At 41.8% G+C, this 22394-nt stretch overlaps 1 protein-coding gene across 4 annotated transcripts in view; it reads left to right on the top strand.

The window, feature by feature from the left end:
- The first annotated feature begins 305 nt into the window (after window positions 1-305).
- KITLG (KIT ligand) overlaps window positions 306-22394 on the top strand; it is a 102224-nt gene continuing 80135 nt past the window's right edge. For 2 of the 4 annotated variants that reach the window (XM_055394362.2, XM_055394359.2), the window contains exon 1: window positions 307-503. In XM_055394362.2, the coding sequence (XP_055250337.2) occupies window positions 489-503 (15 nt within the window). In that variant the 5' untranslated portion in view covers window positions 307-488. Of the gene's footprint in view, window positions 504-22394 lie in introns of all 4 variants that reach the window. The other 2 variants (XM_055394361.2, XM_055394360.2) reach the window with 2 other exon arrangements.

The following is a 22394-nucleotide window of genomic DNA, read 5'->3' as shown; positions in this document are numbered from 1 at the left end:
CTGATCACTCTCCGCACCCCGCGCGCAGCGCGAGTGGCGGCTGCGGCGTGTTCACCTTCGTCCTAGGCGCCCCCGCGCCCCAGGGGTCTCCCAGCCTTGCGCTCACCGGCCCCCCGCGCCGGAACGCGCTTCGCTTGATCTGTCCAACTTCTGGTGCTCCAGCCGCCCTCCAGGGTCTGCCCTCCTGCCCCCCTGCCCCAGCCCAGGCTCGCTTCCCCGGGGCTCCGGAAGGGAAGGAGGCGTGTCCGGAGTAGGCGGGCGGGAACCGTATAAAAGTGCTGGCGGCGCGCCGGCCCGGGCTTCGCTCACCGCCTCGCGCTGGGACGGGGATCGCCGCGCCGAGCACTGGCAGGGGAGCGGGCGTTGCGCTCGGGCTCAATGCGTGGACTATCTGCAGCCGCTGCTCATGCAGTATGCTGGAGCTCCAGTACAGCTAAACGGAGTTGCCACACCGCTGCCTGGGCTGGATCACAGCGCTGCCTTTCCTTATGAAGAAGACACAAGTAAGTAGGGCGCGCCCGGGAGCTCGCCAGCTCGCCAAGAAAAACCGTGCCCGGAGGCCGGCGCGTCCCGGCCCCAGCTGCCCCGGCGTGCGGGGCTGTGCCTGCAGGACGAGCCTGGAGGGTGCGGGGGACGCGAGCCCCAGCCGCCCGGCCCGAGTGCGCCTGCAGAGGAGGAGTGGGAGGGATGAGACGGAGCGGGTGTCAAGTTTGGAGCCATAGCCCGTAAGTTGGGAGCTGTCAGTCGGGAGCCGCAATTCCTGTAAAACAGAAGGATCTGTTCTTTGGCCGGAGAGTTGAAGTTATTCCGGAAAGGCATGTCCTTGCACGGGAGACATTTCCCCGTGGATTTCGGGAAGATTACACAACAGTTCCTCACGCGCCACGCTCGATCACTCGCGTACTCAGATTTTTGTGTGGCTCGGGTGTGGGTGCCGGGCTCGTGCGGACGCCGGTGCAGCCGCGGGAACCGAGCCAACCCCGAGGTCCTTATTCGCCGCGCTCAGCAGGGCGGAGAACCTGCCCCGCCAGCCGGGGGAAACTTGGCTCCCGTGGCGTCTGCCAGGCTTGCAGCTTTAGGCGAGCTCTAGATAGGGCAATACCTCCACCTTGTAGTATTACCCTACTTTCTTCCATTACAGAAGAGAAAAAGTTGTGTATGTGTGCGCGCGTGCGTGTTTTAATGGGCACCTCTGGTGGTAGTTATGGAGGTAATTCCCAGTGCTGCAAAATTTGCATTATGCACAAGAAGCACAGAGGGTAGAGCACCGTCCAGGGGTACAATTAGTTGGTGTTCTTTTTTTCCTCCCCTTTCTTTCCTTGCTGCGGATATCTCTGGCTTGTCCTTGATAAAGGGCCGGCGCGGCCCTCCCATCCACAGTTCTTTTCGCCAGGTCTCACCTCTTCTTACTTCTCCCCTTAGGAATTTTTCTGTGTTATCTGCTGCGGGTTGGGTAAGGCTGCCCTCTCACCCCCCAGAGGTTCTGCCGGAGATTGCAATTCTCGACACGTGTCGAGGGGGTGGAAGTGGCGGGTGAAAAGATTGTATACGTCTTCAGTTTAGAATGTGTTGAAAATGCTTTATTTAATGACACACTTAGTGTCACATTTTCAATAGACGTCTAGGTCTGGGAAGGGTACCAGTGCATTCAGAAGGGAGTAGAAAGACCCGAGCCCATTACACTGTGTGGAAAAGGGCAGGGGTTTGGGACTTGGCCTGTGTAGTCTCTAGCGCAGCTGCCCAAGGCGGAGGAGAGGAGCGCGGCGCAGGTTTCTCTCTGGCGAGCAGGTTAGTTTACAGGCAGAGCACCTGGGATCGCCGCAGCGGGCTGTTGAAATGCAAATGTGGAAGACTGGCAACAGAAGTTTTAAAGTAATCACTTGACTTATACATGCTTTCTGCTGTGTGAAATTAATAAGCATGGGCGGGGAACCAATTCTTTGTTACAGTAGCATCTGCTCACATGAATGGCAGTAGTGAGATCTGGATGGAGAACGCCGCTACCTCCCAGTTCAGGAAAAGAGCCCAAACCTTCCTATTTAAACAAGATCTCTGGAGACAGATCAGGTTAATGACCAACAATCCAAAGGTGGGGGGTGGGAGTGGGGTATGGGACGGTACTAACAAGTCAGTTTAGACTCTGTAGGATTGATGGTCCTTGCACCCTTGCTTGCTTTGCAAAACAAACGGTGAGCTCTGTAATCTCCTTTCTCACTTTGATTAAATGGCTGTGTAAATCGGATTACATGGAATAATTCCATTGAAAACTAGAAAGCGGTCGAACTAGCCTGAAACTTCTTGGTGGTAGTGAATCAGCACTGCTGACCAGGGACGTTGGAGACAGTGAAGTATTTTAGAAATGTGACCTGCTCAGGCTTAGTAAAAGTGCAAGCCCTTTGGGGGAACTTGCTGATGCTGAAGAGCCGGCTGGAGGCAAAGGAGGGCAGTGCCCTTGGTGAATGAAGGCATTCATTGCCTGGGATCTAATGACCTTCAAGGTTTCCTTTAAGGATACTTCTAGCAATTCCACATTCTTGCCACTGAATAAGGAGACCCTGGAAATAATATGAAATTAATGAAGTAATCAGTGGAAATGGGGGAGGGTGCGTAGGTCCTCATTCATATTGTTAGATTTTCTAATCCAAAAGTTACAAAGAAATTTCCTAGTGCAACTCTGTATGGAGGGAAAGTAGCATAAGGTAATCTGGCATTAAGAGATGAGATCAATTGTTCCAGTGAATCTAATGTTATACTCGAAAGGGTGGAATAGCTATTAATATTCAGTAGTTGAAATAGTCATTTATAAAGATGGAATCAATTCCGAGTTCTGTAATAAAGCAAACAGTTGTGTACCCTTCCATTACCCAAGATATAAAATGAGAAATTAATAATGATATACTTGAATTATGCAGCTCTCCAAGAATCACAGGGACACCAGGCACTCTAGCCTTACAGTCAAGCTAAATAAATGTGGAAATTCCACCAACAACCACTTGGGGTGTGAAAAAACGATTCTTTCATTTATTTAGCACATGCAATGGACCAGCAGATGGGCAATAATTACACGGCAGGAGGACCGATTTGAATGGTTAAGTTTTAATCACAAGTCTACAGAAATGAAAGTGTTTTGCATTTTTCAGATTTCTGAATGTATTTTATCCTTATTGTGTGGTTTTACGGTTTCTGAAGGGAATTGTGTCTCTGGGGCTTAGAACATCTATATTCAGCGTATAATAACAATTGGACATCTTAATTTGCAAGACCAGTTAGAAAAGTGCTATCAGTTTAACAGGGCTGATGCCATGTTTATTGATGTTGTACTTACATTTTAGTTTTGAGATGGTTTGTGAGAGTTTTCACAACTGCTGTCGGGTTTAGAACTATGAAGATAGGAAAATTTTATCTGGCAAATGATGTAGAGAAGACCACTTTAGGCACACATTTGTTCTCAGAAGAAGCAAACAGAATGATTATTAGCTTTTGTTTTTCCAAAGAAGATATCTACCACCACCCCCCCCTTTTTTTTGTCTGAGTGAAGTTTGTCGTCTGGGTGATGATGTAAGTTTATAAAAAATTTAACATTTATGAAAAGAGCATTTTTTAATCTTGTCCTTAGAAATCACTCCATTTGGAATGTGTGCTTTGAACAATCCTAATTTATGTAGCTTTTAATTGATACATTCTGCCAAAACTTTGAAACTCAAGTGCTAAATCGATTACGTTTAACATAAAACAAGGAAAATAACCATATGGAAATCTGAAGGCCTGAGCCAAACCAATTAAAATTGCCAAATTTTATTTATATCTAACTGCTGATTTGGAGAGAGCAAATTGTGAGTCACATTTATTCTATAATGATAGGTGATTGAAATCTTTCCATCACCATCAATGATGTTAAAAAGAATAAATTCCTCCCCAAGTAGCTAGTCTGAATATGGGAGGTTCTTGCATGGTCTGCAAGCCCCACTCCATGTGCCCCTCCCCATCGATGTCCAGGGAACACCTTAAAATTGTGACGAGATCTTAAACTCTAGCTTTTCAAGACTGACTCTAATTCTTCTTTTACCACTAGTGAGAAAGATGACTTTAGGCACATGGTTTAACGTCTTGGAATTTCCATTTTGTAATCTGTACAATGATTATCAAATAGTTATAAAGATTTGTAAGGATTAAATGAGATTTTATGTATCCCAGCACAGTGGCTTGCTGTGGTTACAGTCTAAATTTATTATCCCTAGAAGAAAGTTGTCTCCCGGCTCTCTTAAAAGCCAGAGATAAAACTAGCTTTTGCAGGTAAATGATGCTTAACCATCAAAGCACAGAGACCAAATTTTCATAATCTGAATCTGTGGATTCAACTTTATAGGCTGATATGTGTTTGTACTCATCAAATCAAGAATGTGTGAAAAGAAAGGCTATCCATGTCATGGGAGATGCTAAATTCTTTAAAATTTTTTCTTTACAGTGAAAATGAGAGAGTGAAAACAGAAAAAGGAAATATTATCACTATCTCTGATTCACTTTCATATTTCTGCACTCTCTCTTTCTGAGTCCCCCTAGTCTGAAATCTGAGGGTTTATGTTATTTCGTTTTAGACTAAAGGGATTGGGTCAGCTTCTTGTCCTTAATGTTCTTGAACTTGCTCTTCTGAGTGAGGGCAAGGATTCGTGCCTGCAGGGTGCTTTATTGTCTTTACCAGGCAACATGCGGTGACATTTTTTTTTCCCGTTGTGCAATTTTGGGAGATTTTTTTTTTTCCTTGATTACCTTAACTTTCCCTTTTGTAAATTAGGGTAAGGCATTTGGATATAAATCTGTCAGGAATGATCTTTTATATTTGTTTTCTAGTACATGAATCATGAGCAGCTGCAGGAGACTATCTTTTCGGTGTTAGTCACCTGTGTAGTCAGAACAATTTAGAAAACAAATTGAAGGAACACCAGGATGCTTTTCTAATATATGCTGCTTTCAGGATTGCTTTGTTTGGACTTTCTCTCATAGAAACCATTGACTGTAGCCTTACTGATTTATAGATGCACTGAGATGCTTTTGCCTTTTCACTTAATTATGGGCATGCTAAAACTGTTTATTGGGAGTGAGAGAGAATTGTCATTATCTATCTCAACCTGTCCAGAAAAATGGAGGTGATGGGGGGGATGTGATTTTCTTATAATTAGGCCTCAGGGACCTTTTTCTAAAATCACAGTGTGTGTCAGGAAGGACACGAAGACTGTCCTTTATATAACTCTTTGTCTTTTGACTATATTTTCCTATTTTTCTAGGTTGCTGCATTGACTTTGTTATTAGGGGACGGAGTTATTTTTTAGCACAGATACTATGTTATATGACTTGGGAAAGGTATTTGAATCTCTCTGGACCTCAGTTTCCTCTACTGTAAAATTAAAAAGTAGGACTAGATGATGTCTCAGTGTCTTACACTTCTAAAATTATTTCTAAGGTTCTAGTGAAATAGATATTTGAACCAGTTGGCATTTAAGCTTCCATTGGTTCTGCGGTTCATGTAGTCATTGCTTTGGTGTGAATATAAATCATAACCATCGTCTTATATATGGTTATGGAATATAACCATATAACTTATATGGAAAATAAATCCAGTGAGGCAAAATGAAGGAGATTTCACTTTAGACTGCTCTACTTTTAGCCTTTTCACCTACTACTTGATATTCTTCTGTAAAGAATGGTGTTTATACTTCCTATTTTAGCAGTATCCCTCATTAAAGGGGATCTTTCCTTTCTCTCTTCCAATCTTTAAATTCTCTTAAGTGACGAAGAATCTTAAGGCAAAGTCAGACAGCCAGAGAGGTCCTCTTACATAACTAATGTATGCCTGCCTCCCCATATTAGCTTGTCATTTCTGCCCCTGCGGTCTCTAGTATCGGTGTGCCTGGAGTAGAAATGGAGAGAAGTTGATCCTGTATAGAAAGAGCTTTCGTGGAGGGCATCCGAAGTATGGGTCCTGCACTTGGCTCAGGCTCCAGGGCCAGTCACTGAGACTCTGCGGTCTTGGGTGAGTCTCAAACAAGTCTTGGGCAAGTCATTGAGTCTTAGTCCTGTCATGCCCTAGAGTTAATCCTGAGAAGAGAGTGAAGAGGAGGGTCTGCAGCTGGAGACGCAGAGGCTGAGAAAGGAGGGAGCAGCTCTTCTGCCTCTGGGAGAGACCGTTCCTGAGGATGGCTCGTTGCCATCCGAGTCTCTCTGTGTCCTGGCTTTTTGCAGGTCTAGGATTGCTCTGGAACACCTCTTCACTATTCCTTAGCTTCTCTTGCCGACTGACAGAGATGGAACCTGGGACTAGCCTGGTAGCCAGCAGCTGGTTTTCCTTGGCAGCCAGAAGCCACTTTGCTCATGATTGACATGAGAATATTCAAAGATCAACTGGACCCCCCTCTTCCAGGCAAAAGACTACAAATTCTGCAGAAAATAGAGCTGTGACAGTGACAGCAATGTACCATTTGCTTTCAGCATCAGCAAAATCTAGCGAGCTTCCTACTAAAACCATGTTCAGAATTGAGGCAGTGATCCAGATACTTGACACAGCAGCAGTGGCTATCTTTTGGTTATCTGGATGCAAGAATTCAGCACTTGACTTTGCAGGTGTAAACTGTTGCCTTGGGGCTTGGAGTGCAGCTGATTAGAATGTAGTCTCTAAGGGGGGCAATTAGGGTGCCTTTTCTGTGTTCCTGGCACACAGACAGCAGCTCAGAAATCTGACAGTTGCCTTGCAAATAATGCCTTTGCTCTCCAGGGTGACCATGCAAAAGGGCATACAAGACGAGAGAGCAAGAGCAAAGCTCCGTCACTGCTCACTTGAAAAGGCAAGCCCCAGCCTCCTTCACCTTTGCAGAAAGGGTGTCCCCGCTGTCTAATGCACCCTGACTGTACACTGTGCCACCACTGGAGACAGGGGAAGAAAGAGCATAAACTGGAGGGAGCCGTTGTTTGTCTTGTATACACGTACTCTGTTGCCCTTTCAGGAGCAGAAGTTCATCTTTTGTTTAAAAGCCCTATGGGTTCTTAGCACTTTTGCCTCTTTGTCACCTTGACATAAAATCTCTGAAGCCAAGGACCTTTCAAATGTCTTTACCAAAAGTCCAGGACTGAATTGCATCTGGTAATTGGCCTGTTTCTTCTAAATGCCACTGTTTGAGTGGTAGTAAACCAAGTTGCCTCTAAAAATTACAGCTTAATAGTGGTAATCTATTGTCACAGACTCTGTTTTGCTGAGTTTTCAACTGTTTACTTGGGGTCCCTTTCTGAAGCCTTCCTAGATGCCTTATGAAAACACGCATCTCTTGATTTCCAAGAAGAGTGTTGCAGAGAAAGTAGGTTGTGTTATAAAGACCTTACCCCTCTCCTGGAATGTGTTGTCCTTATAAGAAAGAAAAGAAAGATAGCGCTAAGTCCTGTCCAACTCTTGTGATCCCAAGAACTGTAGTGTGCCATGTTCCTCTGTCTATGGGATCCTCCAGGCAAGAATATTGGAGTGGGGGGACTTACAGATGGCTGTTAAAACTGACATTCACTGCAGAACTTTAGATGGGAGGAGGGAGGAAGGGTAGAGATGTTTCGTATAAGATGGTTTCTAATGTGATCTAGAAAAGCCAAGGATTGCAAAACAAACCCTAGAAGTTGCACACCATTATTTATGGTTCTCTGTAAACCTACAGTTTAACACTTCTGAAATAGTCACTGCATTAGGAATTCCCATTTTTGATGATCGACTAAAACCAATGTGATTGTTTTAGCTTGGATCTCTGGAAATTTTAGAAAGCTGCTACCTTCAGCCAGCCCTACCCAGAGATCTCTGATGTGTTCTGTTAGGCAGAGAATGAACTCAGGTCATTCTATTGCTTGTTAGATATATTATCACGCTGCAGGAACTGGCTCTGTGCTTTCTGCCTCCAGATGGTCCAAAGTGGGTGCTAAAATGCTGGGATAGTAAAGGAGTCAGAAAACACTCATGAAAAATCCAAAAGAAGTTATTAGCATAATGTTTTTAATACTGGATGAAATTAATTCTATGTAGAAAAGCATAGAACTCAAAGGAGGGTTATATAATCCTTTCATTGTTATGCAACAAATTGTAACAATATTGTTTTTATCTTTTCTAATTCTTAACCCCTGCCCAGGAAAGTATTTTAAAACTTTAGGACACATTTGTTTATAATGTACTGTAGCCATAATGGTACTCTATGTCTGAACAGTACTAGGAAATAGTGAACTATAAAAAAATAGTCCCCCATTTGAAACTCGGATCTTTTATATTCTTAAACAATTCCATAACCCCCAAGTTGATTTGACCATTTATTGTTTGCATTTCTGTATAAATGTCACACACATATAAATGATTTGGCTTGAAGGAATGATATTTACTACAGTTTGTGTCAAGCATTTGACATTTAAATGTGTAGCCATTTTAAATAGCTTTCATGATTATTTTGTAAAATCAGATCACCCTGATAATAAGATTATGCCAAAATAGCACTTAGTAGAAAACAGTTCCAAGATGAATGAATTCAAAGACCTTTTCTTCTTAAGTCCCATTTCACAGATGAGGAAACCAAGATAAAGTCTTTTCCTTGTTAACTCAAGGGGTTTTCTGGTCATGATTAACACCCAGAGATTCAGTTGGCATTATTCAGTGCAGCTTATTCAGAACCTCAAAGATATACGTTCTGCTCATAAGAACATTGAGTCAAAAACAAATGCAATCAGATATGAAAAACATCTGCCTGTAATAGAATTTGGCAACAAAAATTTTGTGATTCCAGTGGATCTAGCAGAGTGGTTCATACTAGAGGCTCAATGAAAGTAAATGGAATGTTGTGGAATGAATAAATGCCTGATATCAGGTTGTTAAGTGCCAATGACCTGTTTCAGAAGCCTTTTTCTTTCTGTGTTTTTGTTTGTTTGTTTGTTTTAACAGAAGGCAAATTCTAACTGCTGTCCTGGCTCTGTCATACACAGAAATGTCTGTTAGTGATTGGAAGGGCTACTTTGGTCCCCATTTACAGCATTAATTTTCAGTGAATGTGCACTAGTTACTGAGCAAAACTGGTGGGCATGTGAGAATGCAAAAAGCACTGGGCTGAAGCAAACACAGTCATGGTTCTGCCACTGACTAGCAGTGTGCTTCTCAGGAAGTATTTCTCTCTGAGCTTTACTTTCCCATCTCTAAAATGGGTGCAGAAGTAACTTCCTGTGGGTAGTATTGATGTCGTGATTAAGTAAGATAGACTGTGTAAGGGCACAGGAACTTGCTCCTAGTAAATAACCAGTTTCTTCTCAGCAAGAAGAGTGAATCACAGAACCTTTCAGCAAATCCACATACTGAAAGACATAAATGCATTATTCGCATTTCCTGACTTTGGGTATAGGGCTTGCATGAATAAGTGAATTAAAATAATAGAGCTTGGGATAGTTGGCGAATTTGGGATTGATATGTACACACTGCTGTTTTAAAAATGGATAACCAACAAGGACCCACTGTATAGCACAGGGAACTCTACTTACTTAATATTATGTAACAACCTAAATGGGAACAGAATTGAAAAAGAATAGATACATGTGTATGTATAACTGAATCACTTTGTACACCTGAAACTAATACAACATTGTTAATCAACTATTACTCCAACATAAAAGTTAAAAAAATAAAAAGAGCTTTATTCTTAACTGCCTTCCTTATACATAATCTACCTTCTTTATCACTCCTAGCAGATTAAACAGAATTCGCCTCCAATTTTACACCCTCTCCCTCCTTTCTCCCCTTGCTATGATAGTAACAGGTATACAAAAGGGGCCAAAAGACAAGCTGCTTAACAAAAGGAAGAATAAGGAAATAAGAAGACGAGTTAATAAATTAATATCCATTGATTACTCACCATACCTGGGGCATCAGGCCACAAACTGCACAGGGATTTCTCATCTGATTCTAGCCAAAAAAAAAAAAAATCTTATGAAGCAGATATCATTATTGATATCATTTTTTCAACAAATAAAGAAACTAAAGTTCACAGAGATTAAGAACGTTAGTCCAAGATTATAAGAGGGGAAAAATGCACGTAAGTGGAAGAGTTTGCATTTGAAGCCAAGCCTGTTTAATTCTAAAAACTAGATTCCACTGAACCACGTCAATGGAATGCACCTATGTTTAAATATACATATAATCTGTAAGGCTTGAGACGTTAAAAAAAAAAAATGTGTGTGTGAAGATGATGGTTTTTTAATCTTATAAGGGGAAGGCTGAGCAGGCAAAGCAGAGCTCCTGGGGTGAGTGAAGGGTTGCTTCTGACTTAGCTCCCAGGACCACCCAGGAGTGTAAATGGCAATGAAGAGCAGTCACACTCCCACAGTCTGGGAGCCCAGCTTGGTCCTCAGTCTCCTTAGCCATCAGATGCTTCCCTCTGCTGACCCATTGTGAGGTAGGCCCCTTGTTAACTGGAAAAATGCCATTTTATTTTATGGAATTAAGAATCACTGCCAAGTTCTTGGTGTCTGTCAAATAAAATGGTACTTTTGTTGGCAGAGGGGAAGGTTGTTAAATATTTGAAAATTGTTGCAAAATAACTTCTTGGGAGAAGAAAGCTGTTTCAAGGATTACTTTAATCAATTTGCTCTGACTCTCTTTTCATGCTGTTTCTGAAGACAATTTTCAGTGACTGTGATCATTTTTGGAAAACTATTGAATAATGTCTTTATGCTTATGTCTAGTTGCTAAAGCTACCAGCTGTTAAAGTTGTGACCTTTGCTTTGTAATTCCCTATCAGTCCAACTGCATAAATAGTAAAAATTCATTTTCTGCATTGATGTTATGATTTTTTTGCTACAAATGACTGTTGGAGCATCCTTGGTGGCAGCATCACTTTGTAACTTATCAGTTTAGTGGAAATGAAAGTGTTCTTTAAAAGATCCTGGAATCACTTGAACACAGGTGAAAGAAACAGCAGAACAGAGGTGTGATGAGCTAAACAGAACTAAACAGACAGCAGTTAGATGCCCTGCTTTGGTTGGCTTATCCTCTGAGCCTCAGTTTCCCCATCTGCCAAAAGGGAGAGCAGTACATTTCTCAAAAGTAGTTGTGAAAATTACATGAAATAATCCCAAAAAGTCCTTAGTCCAGTGTCAGGCACCTAGGGAATCCTAAGTAAATATTCACAGTAATCATTAGCATTAAACAAATGGTAAACTTACATTTATATTAAACAGATGGCTTCCCTGGTGGCTCGGTGGTAAAGAAACTGCCTGCCAATGCAGGAGATGTATGTTCAATCCCTGGGTCGGGAAGATCCCCTGGAGAAGGATCCCTGGAGAATACTCCAGTATTCTTGCCTGGGAAATCCCATGGACAGGGGAGCCTGGTGGGTACAATCCATGGGGTTGCAAAGAGTCGGACATGACTTAGTGACTAAACCACACCACAACCAAGCTTATCAATAGCAATGAAGCCTTATGTTGTAAAGTGACTGTCACTGCAAAATCTCCATTGTCAGAATAAAACAGAAAGTTGAAGCAATTTATCCAAATATCTCAGGCCTGGAATTCACTTTAGTCCTACAAAATTGTTTTCATTCCCTACTGTAACCAAAAACCTGAAAAAGAGCTAAATGTGCATAATTATAATTGCAAGATAGTTTACCTAGAGCAAAGTTACTTCTTTCTATCGTGTGCCCAAGGTCACAGTGCTAATACAGGGTGGAGCTGGGCTAGGAACCAGGCGGTCTGGAACCAGAGCTTGCATTCCTCAGCCCTGTGCTCTACCTGGCATTGGGGGTACAGACCATGAGTCCTTCACCTGAATTGGTGAGTGATCTCCTTTCCCTCTCTGGGAGGAGCAGTCGTTTTCTGCATCAACAGAAATATAGCCACTTGTTGAGGGAGAAAGGAAAGAGCGTGGCTTTTGTGTCAAAAGCACCTAGGTTTTACTTCTAGCTCTTGATTCCAGCTTTCAAAGGGATCTTAGGCAAATTATTTAACTTGACTTAGCCTTCTCTTAAACTGAATTTCCTCTCTTGTAAAGTGAAATAATACTTTGCAGCTTTTTAACCTAAAAATAGTGTTGTATATTTGCTTTGTGATCGTCACTCACAGAATTGTACTATAATAAAAAAGTACTTTTCAGACTGAACACGTTTTCCCACTATAGTATTAAGCACTAAATTGTGATTGTGCAAGTGTTTGATTCATTGGCCTCATCAGACACTCAAAGGAGCATGGACTTTGGAGTTAGAATGAGGCTTAAGTTCTTAGTCTTGTTATTCACCAAGACCCACTTTCTCTGGCCCTCAGTGTTCCTGTCTGTATAATAGAGTGGTAAGGTAATAATATACAGTTGGAAGAATACAAAGATTACATGAGATAATGCATGGAAATTGGCTGACCAGAACTGATGTTCAGTGAGTGGTATCTCTAATCTTTAGGGACGGGAATACGCCAGCAAACAGATCCGTATGGGTCAGTCTGCTCTGTCTCTTGCTCCACTTGTGTGACAGCTATAATTATTTAAACCTGTTGTCACTGAAAAGCAGAAAAGCAAAGAGAGATTATGGGAAATGGGCTTGTGTTACTGTGAACCGCGTCTAGTAAGCGTCTGGATGTGGGTCAGCCTCCTGCCTTGAAACCAAGGATGCTGACGCTTGTCTTGGCTACATCACCAGTTGTGTGAGACAGAGATCATTAACAGAGCAGTGCTCCTCACGCTGTGTTGTTCCGTTCAGAGGCCTACAGTCATGCTGTTATTCTAAGCCGTGAGTCATGAATAAGTCCAACTTTCTAAATAATGAAAGTTTTGAGTTTATTAATATCTCCCAAAATGAGCCTCACACTGCTTCATATAGTATGTATTAATAGTTTTGGAGACGCATAGATATGGAGTCACCTCTTCAAATTGGAATGGCGTTGAATTGCTTAATTCTAACATTCTGACTTTCTCATTTGTAAGATGACATTTATAATATGTTTAACTCATCAAGTGGTTTTGAGGATTAAAGGAGCCAATGCATAAGAAGGGCTGTTCCATGCCAGATACCCAGGAAACCTAGGTAAATGCTAGCTGCTTTCGAGCAAAATTCATTTTTGCATTCAGTTGGTTGTGGTTTTTTTTTTGCTGTTTTTTTCTGCATGTATTGAATTTGCATGGGTATAGGATCAACAGTTTGGGGACGTTTGCATTATAAATTCAGGTTTTATTTTCTTGTGGGTGATGGTATTTTAGAGTTTGAGGGCTTGATTGTTAATCTTCAAGTAAGTGTTGTATCAGTTAAGACCAGACGCAAGTTACTTTTATCAGTCCATTATTTCAGGTAAACAAGCATTCCCTTCTTGGACAGAACATTAAACTATTATGTTCCTTTTGATGGAGTGCTGACTTGCGGAAGACAGAAAACAGCTCCTATTTTCCAACATTGCATAATCTGAAGACTGTTTCTAGAGGTTTCTTGATTGAATCTTTGACTCTCACGACTTCAACAATTAGGTTATCAATCCAGAGAAGCGTGAAATAACTTTGGGCTCAATTCAGAGTAGGCTTTAACATAACAACTTGAGTCAAGACTCAAGTGAAACTCAAAAGCAAAAAGATCTCTTTTAAATGTTGAAAAAGGAAAAAAATAAAAAGGTATGTCCATTTTTTTAACGCCCAAAGGAGAATGGGACTGAATCACTGATATGTGTTATTTTTATAAGTTGTTTAAGAGGAGAGTTATATTATAAAGGGGTTTTTTGCATCTTTCCTTGAAAATGTGTGCCCTGGCACATGAAGGGCAATGCAGTCAAAACAAGCAGTTGACTGACTGCTCAAGAACCCGCATCCTAAATTCAGCTCTGTGGTGTTGATATAGAGTTCGTCCCTCTGATGGCATCCATTTCGTAATTCAATGAAATGATTAGTGAATTCTGTCATGTTAAAGATTCTCTGTAATGCACACAGTCTAGATTATTAAAGAAGTCTGATCATGTGGCTGCCCTGGTTAAAATCCTCCACTGACTTTATATTACCTGCAGGATAAAGTCCAAACCCTCAACACACTGTACAGGATTCTCTGCGATTTGGCTGTTGCTTATCTCCACTGCTCCCTCAGTGGTAAATTTCATGCCAGTGTCACCTAACCAACGTACAGTGAAACAGTGATCTACTCCACGCTGCACTTGGCCTTGAGAGCCCCAATAACCCCTCTTTATCCTCCAGTTGATCTGCCTGAAATGGTTCCTCTTCTCAGAAGCCCTCCCTGAAGTGTGTTGCCCTTCTTCCCTGCCTCCACTCCCCCTGTATTTAGTGATCTTACCCCATGCTTTTATAGCATTAAATATATACATAAACAATATAACGAAATTTTCTTATTTACCTGTCTACCTGGCTAAATTGGTTCATGTTGATATCCCCAGCTAGTGGTACAACACCAAAATCTTAAGGTTTTTGGAACCAAACTATGAGTGATTGAATCACATCAGTTGTATCTTTTACTGAATCTTTGACGATAGCATTCTAAGCATGGGTCAGGCTGCTTATCAGTTTAATGCCTGCTGACCTCAGGTGACACATGGGGTGGTACCATGGAGAGCGATTTGGAAGGTAGGAGGAACATCAGTCATGCATTGATGTCATACCTAGGAAATGCATATAATCGTGCATCCGGTACCACTTGGCACAAACATACGTTATTCAAACATACTTCTGTTTGGAGAGAGAAGTGGGCCACTTGGGGTTGTAGAAGAAGGTAGAAACTATGGATTAAAAAGAGAGTTGGGTGGGTCAAGTTGCTGGCCATCTTTAAGGAAATAACACACTAGGTTGAATGGCAGGTTGAGATGGTGCTGGCTAAGTCAAGATTATACAGGGTCTAAGAGCCAGAAAGGATTTTAGTGGATGATACTGCTGCTGATAATGATGAAGAAAATGTGGATTCTGATTCTCATTTGTTGTGCCGGGTCCTCACCTAAGTGTGTCACATACGTTTATCTGAACTAGTCTCTCCACTTATGAGTCTGGTCATGTGATCCCTTCCATTTACAGAACAGGAATTAGGTAGGTTGTGCAAGTTGCTCAGCATCTCACAACTAGTTAGTCTTAAACCCAGTCTGTTTGCTTGGTATTAGCATTGCTGACATTTTCTCTTTTTGCTTAGGTAAGATGTTTTTCTTGATACATGATAATGAATAAGAATGTCATAAATAGAATAAATGAAATTCTTTCCAGCTTGCCCACATTCAAGAAGCTTCCTTTCATAACTTCTGTCCACAGTTGGTGTTGGTTGATGGTTAGCCAGTACAATAGGCAAGGGAAGGGTGTTGTGCAGCTTTAGATACTGATGTGTATAATCTCTATCAAGAAAGCGATGACAGAAATATGAGACAATAGACAATATGAGAACTTTAGATGGTTCAGCCTAAGTGATATTTATGGATTTAAGATTGATGTGGTTAAGGAATTTAGCAAAAATGATGTTTCAGTACTCAGGATTAAAGATGTATTTAATTGTGCAGGAAGAAAGTTGGAGAAGGATTTAACATGAAGTGACATTTTCAAATTTTATCTATGATTAGAAGCTACCATCTTAGTGACCCAAGGCAATGATACCACTTATAACACAGAGTTCTTAAAGACAAAACTATTTTGATGCCAAGTTTTCAAAAGTTCTGAAGTTGTTAAAGTTATGCAACCTTATAGCATGCCCTAGTTTTACTTTTTTTTTCTTCTAATCAGGTAAGCTGCTTGGTTTGGGGTGTAGAACTGAAAGGTTAGCACTTCTGAAACCTGTGAAAACTTTTAAAGTTTTGGATAATACTACATTATAAGGAGCAAAATCTACTTCCTGTCTCCATTTACAAACAAAAGCTCCAAAAAGTACCATATTTGAGAAGGGGAGATGACACACAAAAATTAAACAATAAAGTTGACATGCAGATTTGGCACTTGAATCATACGGCAGCTGAAGCATATCGTTGAAATTTCATTTAGTTGGATACACGGCCCTATCTTCATTTCCTGAGAAACTGGATTCCCATTCTTTCTTGTATGGTGAGAGAATCTCTTTGCTCTCCAAGCACTGTCCATGTTTATATGTATCCCTCCATCCACTTTTGATTCCTCAGCAAAACAGCTGCTTTGAAAAAAGCCCAAAGAACAGTCTTGCAATGGATACTCACTCATCTTCTTTCCTGACCCAGGGAGAAATTCCTTTCTTTCTTTTTTTTCCTCTAGGATTGTTTTAGAGTTAAGGCTTGCAGGTTTAAAGTATATTTTCCATATTCTTCTTTTGTCTTATTATACAAGGAAACTTAATTGATCATCTTCCAGGTCATCTCTGAGAAAGAATTTCAGAACACAGAATAGTTGACATTTACCTTGAAGATTGTTAACTGAGAAACTTTTAAAAGCTAGTAATAATAAAAAGCGTGTGATGCCACGCCTCACACCCTGGTACATGGTTAAAAAGTCTTCGTTTTTTATTTCTGTCCTACATCTTTGTTCCTCCAGTGAGTTCGGAGTCTCTTCCTACATAGGCATATTAGGAAAATGCTAAGCACAACTCTATGGATATCTTGGTGAAAAATCGCAATAAAAGAGCTTGCCGTGTTGTCATGCTTATTAGCATGAAAACGTCTATTTTGGAGGGGAGTGGTGGTGAGGGCAGTGTCATCTGAGTCCACTCCTGTGTAGTCTGGCATGCAACTTTCTGTTTCTTGCAAACAAGTCTTGCAAGAATGGAACGGTGATGTTATGCCTGTGTTGCTCTGAAGAAAAGGTAGTTGTTTTTATTCTTTAGTCAAACTAGGAATTGGGTCTGATGACATAAAAAAAGTCATTTAGTTCTGAGTTTGTTTTTTTTTTTTTTTGCCTGCTTCAGTAGGGATGACAGATAGTCAACCAGTGCTTTGGGAAAAGATAAGATTAGCATTTAAAAGCTTAACCTATGTCATCACTTCTGAACGTGCCTGCTCCCTAGTGAAATCATATTCCCTGCATTTGTTTCCCATTGCAGAGCCACCATGAATAATTTTTTATGAATGACTGCTTTAGAAATTTTGATGGATTGCAGCTCCCTGGGGAAACAGGGAGAAATTTATAGATGCATCTTATACTGAATTCTAAATAAGAGTGTAGAATTGTACATTTTTTTACAGACTTCCACTGAACTTACTATAGGAAAGTGTCTGCATTCAAGGTCTTTTTTTTTTTTTAATGCCTTTGTTGAGTCAATAAAAGAAAGTAACTGCCCATGATGCTCATCTAGTTCCTTTAGAAAGGGAATTGGGATGTTATAGGCAGGTCAGTACTTTGGGTTATTACCACATTTTGGCCAAATCTGCCAGTAAAAACATTTTCTACTGGTTGTTTATTAAAAACAGTTTATTTAGCATTTAGCTGAGCACTGTGCTAGAGGCTGGAGCTACAGTAGTGAAGAAAACATATCATTCCTGCTTTTCATGGGGCTTACAGGGTAGCGTTGGTTTTATATCCTTATTTTCCATTTTCATGGTGCTAGAGAAGTATTTAAAGGTACAAAGAAAATGGTTTAAAGTTCAAACTGAAAAGCATTTAGCTGATGTTGCATTTTGGATAATTAAGATAATGTTGCAATATTCATATGTGTCATCATTAGGGTTTGGCAGTTACTGGATTCGGAAGAAAGACAGTGGCTTATGCCCAATGGACGAGCAAAACTGATTCATTTATCCTTCACTCATGCATGGGTTTATTTTATACATGTGAGTGAGAAGCTCCTCTGTATTCAGCACTACTCTACTCACCCTGGAGAAGGCAATGGCACCCCACTCCAGTGCTCTTGCCTAGAAAATCCCACGGACGGAGGAGCCTGGAAGGTTGCAGTCCATGGGGTTGCTGAAGGTCGGACACAACTGAGTGACTTCACTTTCATGCATTGGAGAAGGAAATGGCAACCCACTCAAGTGTTCTTGCCTGGAGAATCCCAGGGACGGGGGCACCTGATGGGCTGCCGTCTATGGGGTCGCGCAGAGTCAGACGCGACTGAAGCGACTTAGCAGCAGCAGCAGCAGCTACTCATCCTGGACAAAACAGTGAGGGACAAAAGGTACCTGCCTTATGGGGCTCAAACTCAAGAGCAGGAGACAAGTAACAAGCATGCTAAGTCACTTCAGTTGAGTCCAGCTTTGTGTGACCCCATGAACTGTAGCCTGCCAGGCTCCTCTGTCCATGGGGATTCTCCAGGCAAGAGTACTGGGGTGGGTTGCCATTTCCTTCTCCAGAGGGTAACAAGCCTGCCTGGAGGGTAATGTCAATTTCGTGTGAGTAAGGACACCGTCTTCTAAGGACTGAGTCACACACTATCCTGACTTCACCTGTGCCTCATTTCACATACCTGAGTTTATTCTCTATGTAAACAATTTAGAGCATGCTCCCACCAGGTCTGTACTAATAAAAGAGAATTAGATGGTAGGGGAGCTTAAGCTCCTTGAATTCTAGTTCAAGGAGCTAGAGATAAGAATGATGAACAACAATAATAGTATCCTCATCCTCACCCCATTTTCCCACTTGTCAGAAGGAACAGGGATAGGAATAAATCAATTGGGCCATCAAGACAGTTTTCTCATAATTTCTGATGAAAAGTGCTTCAGTGGAAATAAAACTGTGATCTGAGAGTGCTGGAGCTGCTTAAGACATGTCACCTGGGAAGGTTTTTCCCAGAAGGTGATATCTGAATTGAATCCTGAATGATCAGAAAGATTTTCCTCATTCACAACCCAAGAGGGAGAAAGCTTGTAAGGGTGGTACAACAGTTTAGGGCAGAAATGTATCCCCGGTGTTTAAGGACAGGAAAGGAGGTCAGTGGAGCTGGAGTATGGGGAGGGGAGAGGCATGGTGGGACTGAGCACAGAGCAGGACGAGTCTGTGTTAAATGGGGCCTTGGAGACCTTGATAGGGATATGCATTTTATCATAAAGGTAATGGAAAGGCATTCTGAGGTTGTAAGCAGCTGGTGGTGATTTGCAATGTTTGAAGACCACAGTCTTGTGAGTAGCAGGCAGGCAGGGAAGCAAAGGAGGCTATTTAGAAGGTCCGTCCGTCTAGTCAAGGCTATGGTTTTTCCCGTGGTCATGTATGGATGTGAGAGTTGGACTGTGAAGAAAGCTGAGTGCTGAAGAATTGATGCTTTTGAACTGTGGTGCTGGAGAAGACTCTTGAGAGTCCCTTGGACTGCAAGGAGATCCAACCAGTCCATTCTAAAGGAGATCAGTCCTAGGTGTTCATTGGAAGGACTGATGCTAAAGCTAAAACTCCAATACTTTGGCCACCTCATGGGAAGAATTGACTCACTGGAAAAGACTCTGATGCTGGGAGGGATTGGGGGCAGGAGGAGAAGGGGACAACAGAGAATGAGATTGTTGGATGGCATCACCGACTCGATGGACATGAGTTTGAGTGAACTCCGGGAGTTGGTGACGGACAGGGAGGCCTGGCGTGCTGTGGTTCATGGGGTCGCGGAGAGTCGGACACGACTGAGCGACTGAACTGAACTGGAGTCTTCCAGGCAGGAGTGATGGAGCTGGGCACAAGTGGTAGTGCTGCAAGATGAGATGGAGGGAATTGAGTGTTTGAAGGCTTATTTTGCTGGTAGAACTAACAGGACTTGACAAAGTCGATGTGGAACTAGGGGAATGGGAAGGATCAAGGATGGTGTTTAGGGTTGTAGCTTGAGCCGCCAGGCTTCAGGTCTGGAAATGACATTACTGGGGATGCTTGTTCTAGGTGTGGTTGAAAAGACAGCATTGATAACCACAGTAGTGGACATTTAGGAGGGTGAGCTAGCTGTGCATACCAAGTGCATGTGTAACTTCAGTCCTCAAAAAGCTTGTGAGGTGAGTTCCATTATTAGGTCCATGTTACAGGTGAGGAAACTAAAGCAGAGAAAGATAACTTCCCAAAGGCCATGAGGCAAGTCTGTGGCAGAGAAGAGATTAAATCTAGAGCAGCCCGACTGTAGAATCACTGCCTCCCAGCCCCCACTCTATAACTGTTCTCTGCGCCTGAGTCAACATACTCTGTTTTCTAAAACCATCTTGGTTTATTGCTGAAGCTGAAGTTGACTTTTGAAACTCTACTATTCAGGTTAACATTCACCCATTGCCCAAACAATTCCGTCTCACTTTTGCTCCAGGTGGAGGTGAGCCTGTCGACATTGGGAGAGCTGATCCCGAATCTAAGCTCAGGGGTCAGTTTCACAACCTCTTTTTATCACCTTGTTGTGCTGATCTTTAATCTATGGGGAAGGTGGAAAATGAACGGGATTGTGACATCCACTGTTGGTATAGTTTTTAATTTAAAAGTCAACAGTTGAAAAACCAGGAGTAATGTTAAAATAACCACAGGCATGCCTTATTTTATTGTGCTTCCTAGATATTGCTTTTTTTTTTTTTTTTTAACAAACTGAAGGCTTGTGGCATCCCTGCCTGAACCATGGCTTTCAGCATCACTTTTCCAATAGCACTTGCTCTCTTCGTGTGTCTGTGTCACAGCTTTTTGCAATATCTCAAACTTTGTCATTATTATAATACAGTGATCTGTGATCAGTGATGTTTCATGTGACTTCTGTGACTTGCCGAAGGCTCAGATGATAGGCAGCATTTTTTTAACAATAAAGTGTTTTCTAATTAAGTTCTGTACTTTGTTTTACATATTAGGCTGTTGCGTACTTGATAGATGATGGCATAGTGTAAACACAACTTTTGTATGTAATGGGGAAACCAACGTATTAGTGTGACTTGCTTGCTTTATTGCAGTGGTCTAGAACTGACCCTGTGATCCAAGATATGCCAGTATTGCTTTAACGGGCTTCCCAGGTGGTGCAGTGGTAAAGAATTTGCCTACCAATAGAGGAGATACGAGTCCAGTCCCTGGGTGGGGAAGACCCCCTAGAGAAGGAAATGGCAACCCACCCCAGTATTCTTGCCTGGGTAATCCCATGACAGAGGAGCCTGGCAGGCTGTCGTCTGTGGGGTAGCGAAGAGTTGGACGTGACTGAGCATGCACACATGCATAGCTTTAACAGTCATGTCTTGGACTACTGTGTGCCAGTTCCTTTGTTTAACAGCTTTATATAACACAGTCTTCTTTATTAATCTTTTCACATATCCAAAGAAATGTTATCACCATGAGAAAACCAAAAGGAACCTCAGAGTTTCCATAATTTGTTGAAGTTTGCAGCATGTAAGTGACAGAATCAGGATTTGAATTTACATCTGACTTTGCTGATTTTCTTCTTTTCTAAACATCATCTCATCTCTTTCATAAGCAGTGAACCTGCAGTTGAAATATATTGTTACCAGAGGGACATGTCCTGGGCATGTCAAAAGTAGATGCTTTGCTGGGCTTCAGGTGGTAGAATTACCAGAGGAACGTGTTTTAGGCATGCCATAGATATATGATTGCTGGGCTTCTGGTGGTAGAATTGCATTAACAGTCTCATGAATTGCCAACCAAAAACTGCCTTTAAAAGAAAAAAAAAATTAAATGATTCTTATTTTACAATTTGAATTTTGAAATATTAATGGAAAATACCTAAGTTTAGACTGACCTTTGTGAGAAATAAAAGCTCAGTAACTTAAATGTTTCTCTCCTAGCATTGCTTGGGGTTTAGTTGCAGACAATACAATCTACTCTAGCTAGTTTAAACGTTAAGGGATATATTGAAGTATATTTGATGGCGTATGAAACCACTGGAAGGGCTAGAAGAACAGGTTGAGATTTCAGAACACTCCCACACCCAGAACCCAGTTAAGTTCAAGGCAGCCTGTGAAGCAGCTACAAACAGCCAGTGCTGTCCAGCCAGGACTGCTTCTGATGGCAGGCCCTCCCTGCCACCCACCCCCACCACCACCACTCAGCAAAATGCATGCCCAGCATCCATCCAGCTTGTCTTCTCCTGGGTTTTCTTTCCATATCAAATCTTACAGAGTTGCGCCTGACTGATTAAAACCTAAGTCACATCTGCAACCATCGCTAACTGCAAAGGAGTCCAAGACATGGAAATTTTAATTTTGCAGCCACTACAATACAGAAGAATATGGTCAGAGAGAGCGGGAATGGGAATTAAAGGTCAATTGACAGTCTCCTCTACACTCACTATATTTAACTCTTCTTTTTTCAAGTTCCTCTAAATCAGGAGTATCTAACGTGTAACCCTTGAACCAAATGCAGCCTCGCATACCTTTTCAGACATTTTCATTTTCTCTAATGACATAGCACCCATGAGCTAGTGCCGCCTAAAATAGTATGTCTCTGACTTCAGAGAGTACCTAAGAATCTTGTTAAAAGTACACATTTCTGAGATGGACCCTCGGAAATTTGGATTCCACGTGATGCTCAGGAACCTGCATTCTAAATAAATACCCCCAGA

The sequence above is a fragment of the Moschus berezovskii genome, chromosome 6 (genome assembly GCF_049115385.1).
Source record: "Moschus berezovskii isolate FMDL1 chromosome 6, NW_MosBer_1.0, whole genome shotgun sequence".
Classification (NCBI taxonomy): Eukaryota; Metazoa; Chordata; class Mammalia; order Artiodactyla; family Moschidae; genus Moschus; species Moschus berezovskii.
The sequence above is the reverse complement of the archived record's forward strand: the minus strand, read 5'-3'. Positions and strand labels throughout refer to the sequence as shown.